The sequence below is a fragment of the Aspergillus tanneri genome (assembly GCF_003426965.1).
Source record: "Aspergillus tanneri strain NIH1004 chromosome Unknown AapTan_7_pilon_pilon_pilon, whole genome shotgun sequence".
Taxonomy (NCBI): Eukaryota; Fungi; Ascomycota; class Eurotiomycetes; order Eurotiales; family Aspergillaceae; genus Aspergillus; species Aspergillus tanneri.
In genome coordinates, this window is record NW_022984634.1 from 167,200 (window position 1) to 182,543 (window position 15,344).

The following is a 15,344-nucleotide window of genomic DNA, read 5'->3' on the forward strand; positions in this document are numbered from 1 at the left end:
AAGAAAAAAAATCAGATGAAAAAGTTAGTGCAACAAAACTTAAAAGGAAGGGAATGGTGCTTCTACAGCGTAACAGTGGCGAAATCGAGTTGATGTCCGTCATACTGGATACCTCCCGCCACGGTTTCTAGCGACTATAAATTATCTGGGTAAGTTGAAATGTATTAATACAACTTCGTCTGAACTGTAAAGCTTGCAGCACACAGAGAACAAACCGAGAAAGTTAGCGCAAGCACAGTTTAAATTAAGCATACAGACAAAAGTTTCAAGCTCGCCTAGCTTCATATTTCTGCACAGTACGGTCTTCTAGCTACTGAAATAGGATGACCGTCCACATTGTATCATTGTTAGTACTAGTCCTGTAGATTTCACCACTTATGACACTTGTTGATCGTGGTTTACATAGGTTCCTGCCTTATACGATCAATCGCAATCGGACTGGTTGTTTTGGGGAGTCCCAGGCGTCACACAGTCCTCATGTTGTTGCCCAGCGCCATTCTATTGTTAGCCCTGCTGACATTAATTTATTGAACACTGTGGCACCTGAGCACAAAAGTGCCACTCCACTGACCAATAGTAAGTTCGTCGTTTTTCCGTGGTGTGTGCTTAGCAGTCACCTACAACACCATTCGCGAGGTTGGCTTGAGATTAATTCCAATCCTCGAAGGAACCGATGAGTGGATAATAGAACCCACTGGGTACGGAAACGGATCACTACGGAATGCTGTGTCCGCCTCCAGGCGCGCTGGGACGCTCCAAGACGTTAGATTAGTAGGTACACTAGGAGTCCCGACTGAAGAGATTCCGAAAGATGCCTTATGGTCAATCAAGCAGAGCCTCGCAGAGGACTATGACTCTAGTCTAGTAGCTGTGCCCGACAAGGTTTTCCACGGGCATTATGCGAATTTCTGCCGCAGAGTGGCCTGGCCAATCCTAAACTATCAGATCCCTGACAGTCCTAAAGACAGAGCCTACCAAGACACGTCGTGGGACGAGTATACACAGATGAATCAAGCTTTTGCCCGTGTAATTGCGCATAATTGGAACAGCGGCGATTGTGTCTGGGTGCATGACTATCATTTGGCGTTGGTTCCAGCTATGCTGCGGGAGAAAGTCCCGGACGCCTGCATTGGATTCTTCCTACATTGCGTCTTTCCGTCTTCAGAAGTCTTTCGGTGTCTAGCACAGCGGAATTATATACTTCAGGGCCTCCTCGGAGCAGATCTGATTGGGTTTCAGACCGAGGAGCATCGTCTCAACTTCGTGCGTACTTGCCGCCGGCTGTTGCATGTCGAGACAAGGCAGGACATGATCTATGCCAAAGAACGAACAGTTCGTGTTCGGAGCTTTCCCATCGGCATTGACGCCTCTCGTCTTAATCACACGCTTCAGTCACCACATGTAAAGAACTGGAAAAACCAGGTCACACGAGAGTATGGAGACAAGTCGTTGGTCGTGGCCCGCGATCGGTTAGATCTGGTTAGTGGCTTGAAGGAAAAGCTGCTGGCATACGAGAGATTTTTGTCCTGTTACCCCTCGTGGGTAGGAAAGGTAAATGATATGTCACACGCATTGCTCTGCAGGCGATGGAGCTAAATCACAGCTCAGGTTGTTCTTGTACAGATCGGGCTCCCATCAATGGGTTCGGCGGGTCTTGCTGAAGAGCTATCCCGCATTGTAACCCGAATTAATTCGGCCCATGCTAGTGTGACATACCAGCCCTTAATTTTCTTCACACACGATATCTCCTACCCGCAGTATCTAGCCCTTCTGAGTGCGGCCAATGTGTATATGAACTGTTCGCTCCGGGACGGAATGAATCTAGTCGGACATGACTTTATTTGCTGTCAACGCTCCCTGTCTGCTCCAATGAAACGTGGTGGAATAATAATGAGTGAGTTCGCTGGCAGTGCCACAGTCTTCGGACAAAGCGCCTTTCTGGTCAATCCGTGGGATACCAGACAGTGTGCGCAAGCGATTCGAGATGCCCTTGAACTTGACACTGATGAGGCTGAACAAAGATGTCAGACCATTTACGACACTGTGCAACGAGAGGGAGCTGTTGGTTGGTGTCAATTGTTTCTCACAACCCTCCGATCCAACCGTGTAGAGCGTGTTGCATCGCCTGGAATGACCGGAGCGGAATCTCTCCTGCCAGAGATTTTAACTAGCTTACGTTTAGAACCGCAAAATCGCCGCTTAATAATAGTTGACGAGGATGTTGTCGCTGATTGCCAGCAATCAGAAGCTCAGTCCCTTATATGGTCGATGATGGAAGACCTAACAAGCAGTATCCAGAATACTGTCTACATGACAAGTACAAGGCTGCCAGAAGAACTCTGCCAGGCCTTCCAGGACAACCCAAATCTCGGTCTCATTGCCGACCATGGATGTATGGTTAAATGGGCAGGCAGCAGCAGGTGGGATTCAGTGCATGGCACCCAAAAGTCCTACCGATATACGTCTGGCGTGGCTTCCATTCTCGCATACTTCCAGGAACGCACTCCAGGCAGTTGGGTCGAGTCACGGCAATGCTCCTTTGTCTTCCATTATGATAGTAGCTGGAGTTTCGCCAAACGGCAGGCTGCATGCTTGTCAGACGAGGTTCACGGGTGCTATGGAGGCCAGATAATTCAAGTGTTGCTGGGCCCGGACACAGTTACAATCTCCCCTGCCGGCGTGGACTTGGGTGCTGCCGGTCAGGCAGTGCTTCACAGACTGGAGGCCATCGATGATAAAGGTTGTTTCTCCGGGCCAAAAACCAATATTATACTAGTTGGAGGGGGTGCTGAATATGAATCGCTGTTTCAGTGGGGTAGTGGTCTCGATCGAAGTGAGATAGGCCAGGTCACGATGATACATAGTGGCACTGGGCGAACACAAGCGCCGTGGACATTAGAGGGAACAATGACAGGTAAGTGTTAGCTGCTGATTGTTTCATAGTAGAAATATTAAGTGTTAAACTGTCAGGAGTTCACGATATCCTTCAATTCTTAACGAGCAGGGATCATATAGTAAATCACGATACTTAACCAATCGGAGTGCATCTCGCTGGCTCTCTCTATTTACTTTCGTACTCTATAATATAGAATTTGTCTGAAGCGCTATGCTCCTGGAGAAGAGATGTCAGAAGGAAGCCACTTATTTACTAAGCGAATTGCCTCTCTAGTCAGGTTAGTTAGGTTCTTAAGTTTAACAGGTTAGGTTAGCCGACTGCATGACTAATCTACTGTCGGATATACGGCTAGTCCCGAAGAGGAAACAGAGTACGATTGGTAAAAAGGTCTTATTTGAATGAATTGAGCTGGTTGGGCTCTTCTTGGTTATTTTGTTGTGTGCTCCGCGGGGGTTTTACCCCGATCTGGTCACATGATTCTGGGACACCAACGGCCATATTATTTGACCAAGCAGCCGGAATAGGCTGACCGTCAAACCAACTCTACGCCCTCCAGTTTTAGAACAGATGCAATTTTCCTTAGCGTTATCACTACAGTGCGGCCCCGGTTAGTCGATAGTCCACTTTTAGGAAAATAATATCGACTAACTGCGAAAATCGTCTTACCGGGGTGATTTTACTTATAAATGAGAGAATCGGTGCTATAGACTTCTATCGTCTCAACACGAAATAGTACTAAGTGGGGTATCGACTAAAAGGGGTTTGACTGTAGTTAAAAATTACTAGTATGCCAAGAAGTGGGGACAATGTTTCTGCCCGGGCAGTACGATCTTATCCGAGGCTCACAAAAATCTATTGGCTAATTAGTGCCGTGATGTTGCTCGCCATGGGTAGAAAAGAAAAAAATTCATCTTAGCTAAAGATTTCTTGGTAGGTAACCATGCAAACAATGGTTCCATTCTGGTTTCCGGGCCATGCCGTCTATTTTTCTGACCACGCCGAGCCGTGGGCCTATGGCTGTCGGGCCCACAGCTAAGCTACTCGGTAGTTCTAACGTAATGTGGCCACCACATACCATTAGCAGTCTTAGCAAGGCATATTTATATGGACGGAACCCGGACGTGTGGTTCAGTTCTAAATAAATATCTCGCTGCTACAAGACGGCCGACTCAAAGCAAAGGATAAATGGCAGATCCTAACTCAACCCACTCCTCTACCCGCTTAGAAAGGGAAAAGACCAATTTCTCTTATACTTACAAAGACCGACCAGGATGGAAAGGCGTCCGGATCCTGCAGGTTGGACGAGGAATGTATCATGACGTGCGGAGGAGACTTCCCTATTACTGGAGTGATATTAAGGATGGTCTTACCTACCGCACTATGGCCAGTATTGTGCGGATGTATTTTGTGAAGTAAGCCTGTTACAAGAGATTATTAGAACAAGAATAACTAACGTCGAGGATCAGTATGCTCCCAGCTATTGCATATACAATGGACATGTACCGTCGCACGGGGAATTTCTTTGGTATCAATGAAGGGCTTTTCTCTTCTGCCATGGCGGCAATAGTTTTCAGCATCTTTGCAGCGCAGCCACTAACCATTGTTGGAGTTACTGGCTTAATTTCTCTATTTAATTTTACGATCTATGATATCATCACCATATACGAGCCGCCAATCTATGCAAATTTCATGTGCTGGACGGCAATATGGGCTGCAATTTTCCACTGGATTGTGGCCTTCTGCAACATATGCGATTATATGCGTTATGTTACGGAGTTTTCGAGCGAATCCTTCGGCATGTATGTTGGCATTATCTATATTAGTAAGTAAGAATTTTTATGGCTGTAAATTTGGATACATGCTTATAGAGGATTATAGTCAAGGGTGTCGAAGAGCTGGTTAACGAGTTTACCACCTATGGCCGCAGTGCTGGGTATTTGAGTTGTATGATCGCTATACTGTATTTTCTTACCATCCTGGGACTAGAAAAGCTTGGTGGGAGTACTGTATGGAGACCCGGGGTCCGTGGACTCTTGGCTGACTATGCCTATGTTGTATGTTGCCTCCTTGGTTTCTAGGGGTTATTGTAGTGCTTAACGGAGATATCTAGATTGGTACGATCTTTTGGGTTGGGTTTTCCCACTTCCCTGGGAACCTTAAGTCCACACACATTGGCTTTATTCCGATCACAAAAGCCTTCTATCCTACCCAAGATCGCGGTTGGCTTATTCATTTCTGGGAACTTGATGTTAAATGGGTTTTTGTGGCACTACCGTTCGGCTTTCTTACTATGTTGCTATTCTATTATGATCATGTGAGTGTTCTCTCAACCGCCGTAGAGAACATGTGCTGGGATTGTTCGTTGAGCATCTAGTTTTAACACTATAAATCCCCACAGAATGTCAGCAGCTTAACAGCACAGGCACGGCAGTTCCCGCTTAAAAAGCCTGCTGGCTTTCATTGGGACTTTTTCTTGCTAGGCTGCACAACATTTATCGCAGGGATTGTTGGGGTTCCAATGCCTAATGGATTGGTCCCACAGGTAGGATTACTCACTGGTTCCTGTCTTTCATTTCTAACCGCTGCCAATATTCAGGCACCAGTTCATACAGATTCACTTACACTTTACAACACCCGTCTTCAAGTAATTCCAACCGAAGAGGGAGAAGGCTCAGAGATACGACGGCCAATTGTTGATGCTGTAACAGTAGTGGAGCAGAGGGTGTCCCACTTTGTTATGGGCTTGGCCATTATTGGTAGCATGACAGGTCCCATCCTTACTATCCTGCATACAATGCCTACCGCAGTTTTTGCGGGTGTGTTCTTTACCGTCGGCTGGGGTTCGATTGAGTCAAACGGTATCCTTCAGAAGGCCATATTCCTAATGAATGAAAATCGGTTTATCCAGCGTGGTGAGCCGCTGCTTACGGTCCGGAGGCGAAAGATCGTTCTCTACATTGCATGTCAACTTGTTGGAGTTGCTGCATGTGTAGCAATATCCCAAACGATTGCAGCCATTGGTATGCGTTTTTTCTCTGTTGCCTTTCAGTTCTGTCTTTATTGTCATTTTTCCTGCCTTCCCCTGGTACGAGTCTAGTGGTTGCTATGATAATTAACGTACATGCGCAGGATTCCCGGTTTTGATCATCGCATTGATCCCATTCCGTGTCTGGATCATTCCAAAATGGTTTCCATTCCATGAGTTAGAGGTGCTAGATGATCTAACTGCAGACAACAGTTGCGTTCTCGGCAGTTTGGGTGGTCCTCCCAGATTTCCAGGCGAGCCTCCTGAGATTCCACCGCACTACGGTCTCGAACGCAGATATTCCGCAGAACACACTGGAGCTCTCCGGCAAAGATCTGGCAGCCTGCACCGTTAAACAACGCAGGACTCGTCCTTAATTTCTGGTTTTTTTAAATTTTTTTCAATTTCTGTTTTTTATTTTTTATTTTTTATTTTTTGGCTTATTAGTGATACAATATTAGGAGCCCATGGGTTTCTGGTGGAGAATAGGTGGGCTGTTAGAACTCTACTGTAATAAATATGGGCTCGGAAACATTTCTTTGGCTTTAGTCTCCTTATTTTCGCATATACCTCCTTTTTCTGCGACGCCGTCTGGACCTGCTCTTTCCGTTTGAGTGCTCTGAGCGCGCCGCTTTAGCTTCTCGGAGCGCTCCCAGAGCTCCTAGAACTGCTCACTGACTGTCCAGCTCACTCACTGAACGTTCTCTGAGCAAGTCCTGAGCATAGCACGGCGTTGCGAAGCCCGAATAAGGCACATCTTGTGAAGACGTTAGGTCTCACCAGGCAAGATATCTGACCTCCATTTAATTCCGTTACCTGCTCTTTCTAGAAAAGCAAAAACCGTTTAGTCTCCGTTGTGTCCAATAATTCGCCCTCTAAGAAACCCTGGACGCCCATAACTCCCAGTCACTCATTTTCGTATGGTTGGCTCGACACGCTGAATGGTTGACGGGATATCGCTCGGTATATGCTAACGAGAATATTAACTCGACTACTGAAATATTGCAGCTAGTCTGAAGAATATTCACTGCTACTGCCACTTCTTCCGACATTTCTGATTATGTACTTGTGCAACTAGTACGCCAGCTACAAACAGTAGCTTACTCCTATTTTGTTGATCCACATAGACGCAATCTGCCTCACAGCTGCCTATTCATGGCTAATCTGCACTGAGTGACTGCATCACACATTGTTCCGGACCTGAACCTAGCGGGAACCGTATTAGGACTTTCGCCTCTTATCGGAAGGCCGTCTGGCATGTATGTACAATGCTATCTTGGTTGACTTTAACGAGTGTAACGCTCTATGTCCACCAAAATGCTGACCTATTCAGTGGATGAGCTAAGTTAATGTATGATATCCGGTTACGGAGACAGTCGAACATAAAAATCCGATGAAAGACTTTACCTAATTTTGCCGTTTTCGGAAGTTTCCAAGAAAAGTATTACCCAGAATGCTCCAGGTAGCACAGATTCTGATCTGAAAGCACCAAGTATATAACTGGATCTCAAAAGCCCTACTTACACAACTTCGTAACAGCCTAAGTGAATTAACTTAATCTTAAGATAGCAGCTGTCTTCACAAATTCCCATGAATATATGTACACTTTCTGAACTAAAGGTCCAGAAGTACTAAACTAGTCAGCTACGTTACCAAGAGTACCTTTCTTTTAGCATTTGAGAGACAACCCAGACAGTGTTAGCTAACGATCTAGAGTTCAGCGTTGCCATAAACTAGCCAGCGGAAGCTGCCCGGTTACCCTGACACTCATATAGTCCATTAAATTTGATGTACACGTGTGAAGTTGTCGAGTGGCAGTATGCTGATGCGACTTGGCGTAGGCTTACAAGTGTGTACACAACTACAATAGGTGCATAACTTTTATACTTCGCCTTGTGGAAGGTTGAAAATCGAGTTTATAACCTACAAGGGAGCCACAATTCAATCCAGTTCAGACGCTCCTTCATAGTATACAATCTTTCTTTTATACCTCAGTTACATTGTTGTTGAGTCGGCTTCTAGAATAATCCTTAGCACGTCCAGCTTCTGCACTCTAAACCAGAGAAAGCTGGTTTAGGTATATCTACGCTATCTATTATTATCTTGAGGGCTACAAGAACTTGTACTTGATTCTTTTATACGGTCAACGAACTGCTTCAAATGTATGGACTTTAAAAAAACTATTGTGCCTATACTACGTCGAGACCTGGGCCGTCGAGACTAGACGAATTGTAACTACCCGCTAGTGTCGAATCTCAGTGGTCAAAATCAAAGTGGTACGAAAGAGCACAGTTGGTAATCCGTTTGAAAACAAGGCGGCAGATATGGCTAATGTGGTCGGCACACGGAATTCTCGGAAGAGTATAGCCAACATCAGCCTTGTTGACATACGCTTCCTGAACTACGGTGTAGCCCGTCAAAGGCCGGATATAGCTATGATTAGCAGCGATGTGTTAAACGCTAGAGTGGTCGATATTAACATAGTTTGTATGTAATACCCAGGCAAGGCGCCACGGGTTTGACTACTGGATACAAATACGAGTCCAGCAGCCGTCAACTGACAGGTCTATCCCAGATAAACTCCACTAGTAAACATTAATCTTGACCATTTAACATTGGAACGTTAATTGTCACGGGTTAAACCCAGTATGGTGCTCAGACTAAGACCTTCACTACGATATAGGGCGCTAGATGCGACTGATCGAGGATCAGTTGCCTTGTACCTTTTCATATGTTCAAGTGGTTTTATCTCTACTAGCCCAGAGACAACCAAACTATTACAGAACACCCACGGCCAGGCCGCAACCTATGACATGGGGCTAGTCGGGCGCCCGCTAAATATGTCAGAATAAGCTAGTCCAGATCTGGACATCATGTCAAATATATACACCCAGTATCTCTCATACTAGAGGGGTTGGGCAGAACAACCTTCTGAATACAATCAATTCAGACCCCCCATAAATCGAACAATATCCTACATTGAATTGACCCAAGACCTGGCTGTCACAGAATCGTCATTTGCAGGGTAAAATCACAAAAGTCTACCCGTCGACCCCCGAGGAGACGGCGAGTTTCAATGCAACACCAGTTTGTTTCTGATATTATGTTGTTCAGTTAGGGCCAAATTGTTTTTACCTGGGTTTCATCACCGTTGCACTGTTCATAGCAAACCTGGCAGGCGTTAGGACAAAGAGAGTCAAAGCCGTTGAAAAAGGCTTATTCGACTACCACCATCACAATCAGCATTGGGTGCAACAACAGAGCTCGTATAGCAACATCAAAATCAGCCTATTGGAACTTAGGGTTTACCTCTATCACCAATATACAGTGAAAAGCAAGAAATAATGGTAGATGATTATGCCCCTAACACGGCATCTTTCCGCTGAAACATTAGGCCGTTAAGAACCTCGGGAGTTAAGGCTTGAATCTCCAAGGCTACGCTCAAATATTCTGAGATTGAGTCGATTATGAGACGTGAGGCTTCATTAAGCACTTTCCATGACTTATCACGTTTGTTTCGGAATAGTGTGGGTTATGGTGGAAGTACATTGAATTTGCCGCACTGCAGTCTCCACACAAGGCGGTCATATCACCATTCATAAAAGCCGGCTGGATCATACAACTTCTAGTCGGCTGGGGCCTATCGGCAAGTTGAAGTCGCTTGGACGGCTGCATGCCGAACCCGACCGTTTTCTCATCCAAAATCCTGGTCTCTGCACTGTAGGCTACCACGCATCGACAATGAACCAGTCGAATTGTAGGATACGGCGAGAGCTATTCGTTAAGATACGTGGTCGATTTAGAATCTCGAATCGGAGTATCCGACGCAATCTAATACCTACACTTTTTTAGATATTTTTTTAAGGATCGGGTTATATACTCCGTACGGTCGGTCAAATAGACTGACTCTCTCCCACCTCAAGAGATCCACTGTTCGTAAAGAGCTGGTGACGTCCCCAGTAGGATTGGCGTTCTAAATCGTATATGCTAAAGCTCCGGGTGTGCTAAGATGCCTGATTCACAAGGTACCTGTAATTTAACAGACGGCATCCATTCCAACAACGCAGATAGAGTATGATGTTCGCCACTGAATGCTTCCCATGGAGCTGTTCTTCTCAGCTGCCTGATTCTCAAATCACTGATATTTCATTTCTCATTGCTATTTCTAACGATAAGAAAGAAAAATTTCTCATAGGCTAAAGAAGGGTGTGATGGGGCGAAGGTGTGGCGGATTGGACGAGATAAATCCGGACTCAACACGTTGGTTGTCGCGCCCATTGATGTGTTGGCGCATCCTAACTCGTTCTACGCAGAGTCGATGTGAAGGATCTGAAGACGTATCAACAGCTGTATATTTACTTAATTCCGATTATTAGCAATCTGGGATTTATCAACATCCTGGTGGTGGTGGTTCGCCTGTACTGGTTTGAGAAGAGGTTGAAGGCAGAAGGTATTATCACCCTCGCGTACTCGGACCAGCACAGTGGGGAAAAAAACTGAGATGAATCTAAATGAAATAGCCCCAAATCTTCTCCGGTGGAGGCCGCGGAGAGTCAGCGCGGTGGTAGCAGGCGAGGAAAAGGCTCCGGCGGGTCCAGAGGAGTAAGTGTGTCGGCATCCTTATGACGGTCGGCGTTGTTCATCGTTATTCAGAGGTGATCCCGGTGATGATGGGCTCAAGACGACGCCAACAAGGGCGACCAGCACCCAACTTCCCCCTTCCAGCATCGTTTTTGCCGATGATATAGAAGAGGATATCCACGTGGCAAAGACCCGGACGACGGAAACTTCTCGGGGGCTTGACCAGAGCATCAAGAACAAGCTGTTGCATGGCGACACTGCACCTCTTGAACACGTTGTTTCCATGTTTGTTGTCGGTGACCCCTCCAGCCGGGGCCGAAGACATCAATCGCAGGCCGCACGAAAAATATCCCTCTCACAACAGCTAGACCTACCCGAGCTCTCTTCACAGGCGACCCTCGGTCAGAATTCACAATTCCACAACTTGACTGCTGAGGACCGAGAAATATTAGGTGGTATTGAATACCGCAGCCTTAAGTTACTCCTAAAGATTGTCACAGGTAGGTTTGTCGGCCGTGAAAGGTATTTAATCTAATTATGTTATAGGTTATTTCTTCGGGCTCCATATCTTTGGCGCAATTTGCCTCGTCGGCTGGATTCAGCATGCAAACCCAAAATATCGACAGTACCTGGAGGAGTGTGGGCAGGGAAGTGTTTGGTGGTAAGTTTTCATGCAATGGGGGAGAGACAGTCTGCTTATTATTTCTGTAGGGGGTTTTACTCCGCGCAAACGATGGTAGACAATCTTGGGTTTACTCTCACACCAGACTCCATGATCTCATTCCAAGATGCAACATTCCCTATGCTACTTATGAGTTTTCTTGCTTTTGCTGGAAACACATGCTATCCATGCTTCCTTCGGCTGGTTATCTGGGTTATATCTAAAGTTGTGCCACGGACTTCGTCACTTGGAGAACCTCTTAACTTCCTGCTAAAACATCCTCGCCGCTGCTACACGCTTCTTTTCCCCAGTGGGCCAACGTGGGCCCTCTTTGGGATCCTATTTGCTATGAACTTTATTGATGTTATCTTGATTATAGTTCTAGATCTCGATAATTCGGCAGTCAATAACCTCGCCCCTGGACCACGCATTTTGGCTGCTATTTTCCAGGCGGCATCTTCTCGACATACTGGGACCTCAACGTTCAACCTGGCGGATGTCAACCCAGCTGTCCAATTTAGCTTGGTGGTTATGATGTACATTGCCATTTTCCCTATCGCCATTAGCATTCGAGCATCAAACACGTATGAAGAGAAGGCTCTAGGAAAATATCCTATGGAAGACGAGGGCGATGAAAATAATAGCAGATCGTATATTTTAACTCACATCCGCAACCAACTCACGTTTGATCTGTGGTATATCTTTCTAGGAGCATTCTGCATTTGTATCGCAGAAGCAGACAGGATTATGAATGTTACCGATCCGGTTTGTGTTTTCTATCTTGTTTCCCGGTAGTACTACCACTGACCTGCGACAGGCCTTTTCTGTGTTTTCGGTGCTTTTCGAGGTAACATCGGCGTAGTAAGTATCTCCTCAATTTCCCTAAGTGCACACCTCGTGCTGAGTAGACCTAACCTCTTCATAGTGGTAATGTTGGCCTCAGTCTTGGGTATCCGACAGTGATGACATCGCTGAGCGGTGAGTTTACTACATTCAGCAAAGTTGTGATATGCGCAATGATGATACGGGGACGCCATCGAGGATTACCTTACCAGCTTGACCGTGCTATTTTACTTCCCAACGAACGCCTGGCGGAGGATAGTGTCAAAGGCGAAAATTTGCAACTTCGGCAATTACCGAAGTTTAGCCGCTATCATACCAGTTAACCCTGTGTCGGTGAATTACAGCGACTATGGAATGCAGGAAGAAGAGAGGATAGTGATAGCTTATGAAAAATCTACAACAGGCGATAAGATGAGAGAATAGTGGTCTCGTAAAGCATTTGGCCTCTCTTACCGGGCTAAATCTTCTATGATTATATCACTCTGAGCTCCCTCGCAATAGCCGGCTTGACCTTTTTGAAGATCGTGTCCGCTAAGGTAAGTTTAAATTTATTTACAGTGCAGTTGAGCCAATCAGTCTGGAGAAAACAGGAGAAGTTGGTAATCCCATACAAGAGCTATAGTAACCCTCAACCCCATTCGTAATGAGTATGTTAACCGCCTTCGATGAGTACCTGAGGACTGCTCTTAATCTTATCGTTTAGGGGTTAGCCAAACTTCAAACTGTCAAACCTCTCTTGCAGATCAGGTGTATTTTATCCCTCAGTAAATGGGAGAACAACAGTCGCGAATATAAAGTGTGCAGGGTTCTCCCTTTGTTTTAGTATCTTTGCAGTACGCAACGTATGGCCTCTGATCTATCAAGATATAGTTAGACATCTAAGCAGTGAATCCTATCCCGCTGCTTCAGTTTCAGCGGCCTACATAATATACTACATAATATACTACATAATTTACTGCATAATTACTACCTAGCGCATTTCAATTTCAAGGGTCATTCCAAATTTCATTTACCAACCCTACTTTCCACTAGCGTTGTGGTCTAGGAAAATCCCGCACACCATTTAACCACCTGAGGCTACTCTCTATGGCAGCAATGATAGGCCCCAGCTTATTTAGTTTACGAATCAAGAAAGGGGGGAAGTTACTGCCATCTCAATTCCCTCACACATAGTATTTGCAGTTTATTACTGAGTGGTGGCCCACCGTCTGTTCTATTCTTACAACTCTCATGTACAAATACTCCCTTCCAGACAAATCAGTCTATTATCTCATTCGTTAACTTCCGAAAGGGAAGAAACGACGAATGAACGAGAGAAAAAGATGCTAATTGATGGCGAGAAGTGGGCATGTAGACCTTGCATCCGCGGGCACCGTGTGACCACGTGTGAGCATCATGGTACATTTCTCCCTCTACCTTCCACCAAATAGACATATAATAATGAATAACAGGCCGGCCATTAATTCGCATTAACCGGAAAGGACGTCCCTTTTCTACCTGCTCCATATGCAACAACACACCGTGTCCAATTCCAAGAGAGCATTCGAAGTTGAAGCACGGCACCAAGACCAAATCTTCCTTAAAAGTATATATCACCAATATTAGCACATAGAACATATCCTTGAAAGGATAAGAAGCCCAGATTGATCGTTCGTCAGAATACCGTGTAGCTGATGTGGCTTTGCTGATACGCAGAAGAATGCCACGAGCAGACTTTCTTCACGCTCGGTGTCTACCCTTTTGCCGCTGGCACCTCGGCCGACCAGGACTTTGAGTGCCCCCCGACAGGCATCCGGTTCCTGAGAGTGCTCTGTGCAATGAGCAAGGCTATATCCAGAACAACGTGCATGCACGGGTAGAAACGAGCAATCTGGCCTCGGGCATGCCCCATGTCTTGCCAAGCCGGCAACAACAGCAACCCAGTTTAGGAAATACTTGCAAAAGTTCTATTCCGTCTGAGGCTCTTTTCTCTGTGAGTGACGATAGCTAGGCACCTGATATTAGCATGCCGAAAGTCTCATCTTTCTCAGCAACTGGTCTCCATCTCCGCGGGAAACAATTAAAGTGGAGTGCTAATGTCATGGACATGAGACAGTCTCGGGATATGCAGGCTAGCGACTTGCATCAGCATGACCACCGCTCATGGAGGCGACTATCCAAGGCGAGTAATTTCAGGGATTGGCCCTGTGGTCGATTGATAGCCTAGAGTACTAACTACTTTGTTGTTAGCACGCGCAGGCCACATCACTTCTAGACCAAAAAGACACCACATCGTCGATTCTGCCAGAGGCTGCCCATGGAAGCCATCGTAATCGAGTTACGGCCTTGGAAAACACAAAAAAAAACAATTCATGCTGGGTCGCGTCACCGAGCTGTTCAAAGGAGGAGACAAACCAATCAAATCCAGGAGCAATTGAAGACGGAAAACCATCAACATCTGGAAGAAAGCCCCTATCTTTGAAAGTTTTTAAAGCGAAAGGGCCTCATGTATAATAAAGGGAAGAAGAATGATATGCAAGCTTCCTGTGGGGAGACCACTATAAAAGTAGGGTAGATTTTGTGTGGTTGATTAGTCTAATTCGATTTTGGGGCCTATTCAATGAAGCCTTATAGTGATTCTGCGTTATACAGCCATAAAGTATTACATCTCTGACCGCAGCAGATTCCCTGGGTACATTTGATGCTCACGAGTATGATCTAAGTACCCCAGGTTAGTATCTGCATCGCACCATTCCGAATCCTTCTCTTTCTCCATATCAGCATAAGCATTGGGGCTTGAATTTGATTAAGATTGGTCCAAGCACCTAGGAATGTGCGGGGCCTTCATTCTAAGCAATAATAGTATCTTAGACAACCCAAGCACTGCAGATTGAAGTCACGAGAGATTCTGCGTCTGAAATGAGGGAAATAAGTATTGCACCCTCGATGGTAAACACGTATGAATAAGCGACGGATACTGTGCTGTGATGGACGCTTTTTATGACTAAGTGAGAGCCAAAACACCAAGAATTACTGCCAGGTTAACAAATGCACGCTGTCATATTTGTTGATGCGATTAACCACCAGATCTAATTGGCTTGGCAGCATATTTGGTGGCTAATTGACGGAACTACTGTTGACAGAGACCTAACTAAGCCTTGATCAAAGCATGGCACAATTTAAGTTTCACGTCATTGCACCTTTTCTTTCCTTTCTTTCTTTAACCCCTGCTCCCTCGTTGGTTAGTTTTAAGATAACTATTACAAAGGATTAATTAGATAAAAGTATATCAGGAAGTGCGGGGCGCTAAACTTCCTTGGGTATTCTCTTCTAACTTAAGTTAGACCCCTTTGCTTTGT

At 45.6% G+C, this 15,344-nt stretch overlaps 2 protein-coding genes across 2 annotated transcripts; both read left to right on the forward strand.

The window, feature by feature from the left end:
• Positions 1 to 721: 721 nt before the first annotated feature.
• ATNIH1004_006667 (anion exchange family protein) lies at positions 722 to 6,298 on the forward strand (the record flags this gene model as incomplete). The annotated part of the gene is made up of 10 exons (XM_033571294.1): positions 722 to 771; positions 837 to 1,542; positions 1,609 to 2,914; positions 4,167 to 4,308; positions 4,363 to 4,718; positions 4,775 to 4,950; positions 5,007 to 5,210; positions 5,295 to 5,438; positions 5,493 to 5,916; positions 6,135 to 6,298. 10 exons carry the CDS (start codon positions 722 to 724, stop codon positions 6,296 to 6,298), a joined length of 3,672 nt encoding a protein of 1,223 aa, XP_033424609.1.
• Positions 6,299 to 10,132: 3,834 nt separating this feature from the next.
• Positions 10,133 to 12,329, forward strand: ATNIH1004_006668 (uncharacterized protein; the record flags this gene model as incomplete). The annotated part of the gene is made up of 8 exons (XM_033571295.1): positions 10,133 to 10,143; positions 10,235 to 10,371; positions 10,442 to 10,523; positions 10,575 to 11,002; positions 11,049 to 11,163; positions 11,214 to 11,928; positions 11,981 to 12,024; positions 12,089 to 12,329. 8 exons carry the CDS (start codon positions 10,133 to 10,135, stop codon positions 12,327 to 12,329), a joined length of 1,773 nt encoding a protein of 590 aa, XP_033424610.1.
• Positions 12,330 to 15,344: the final 3,015 nt, after the last annotated feature.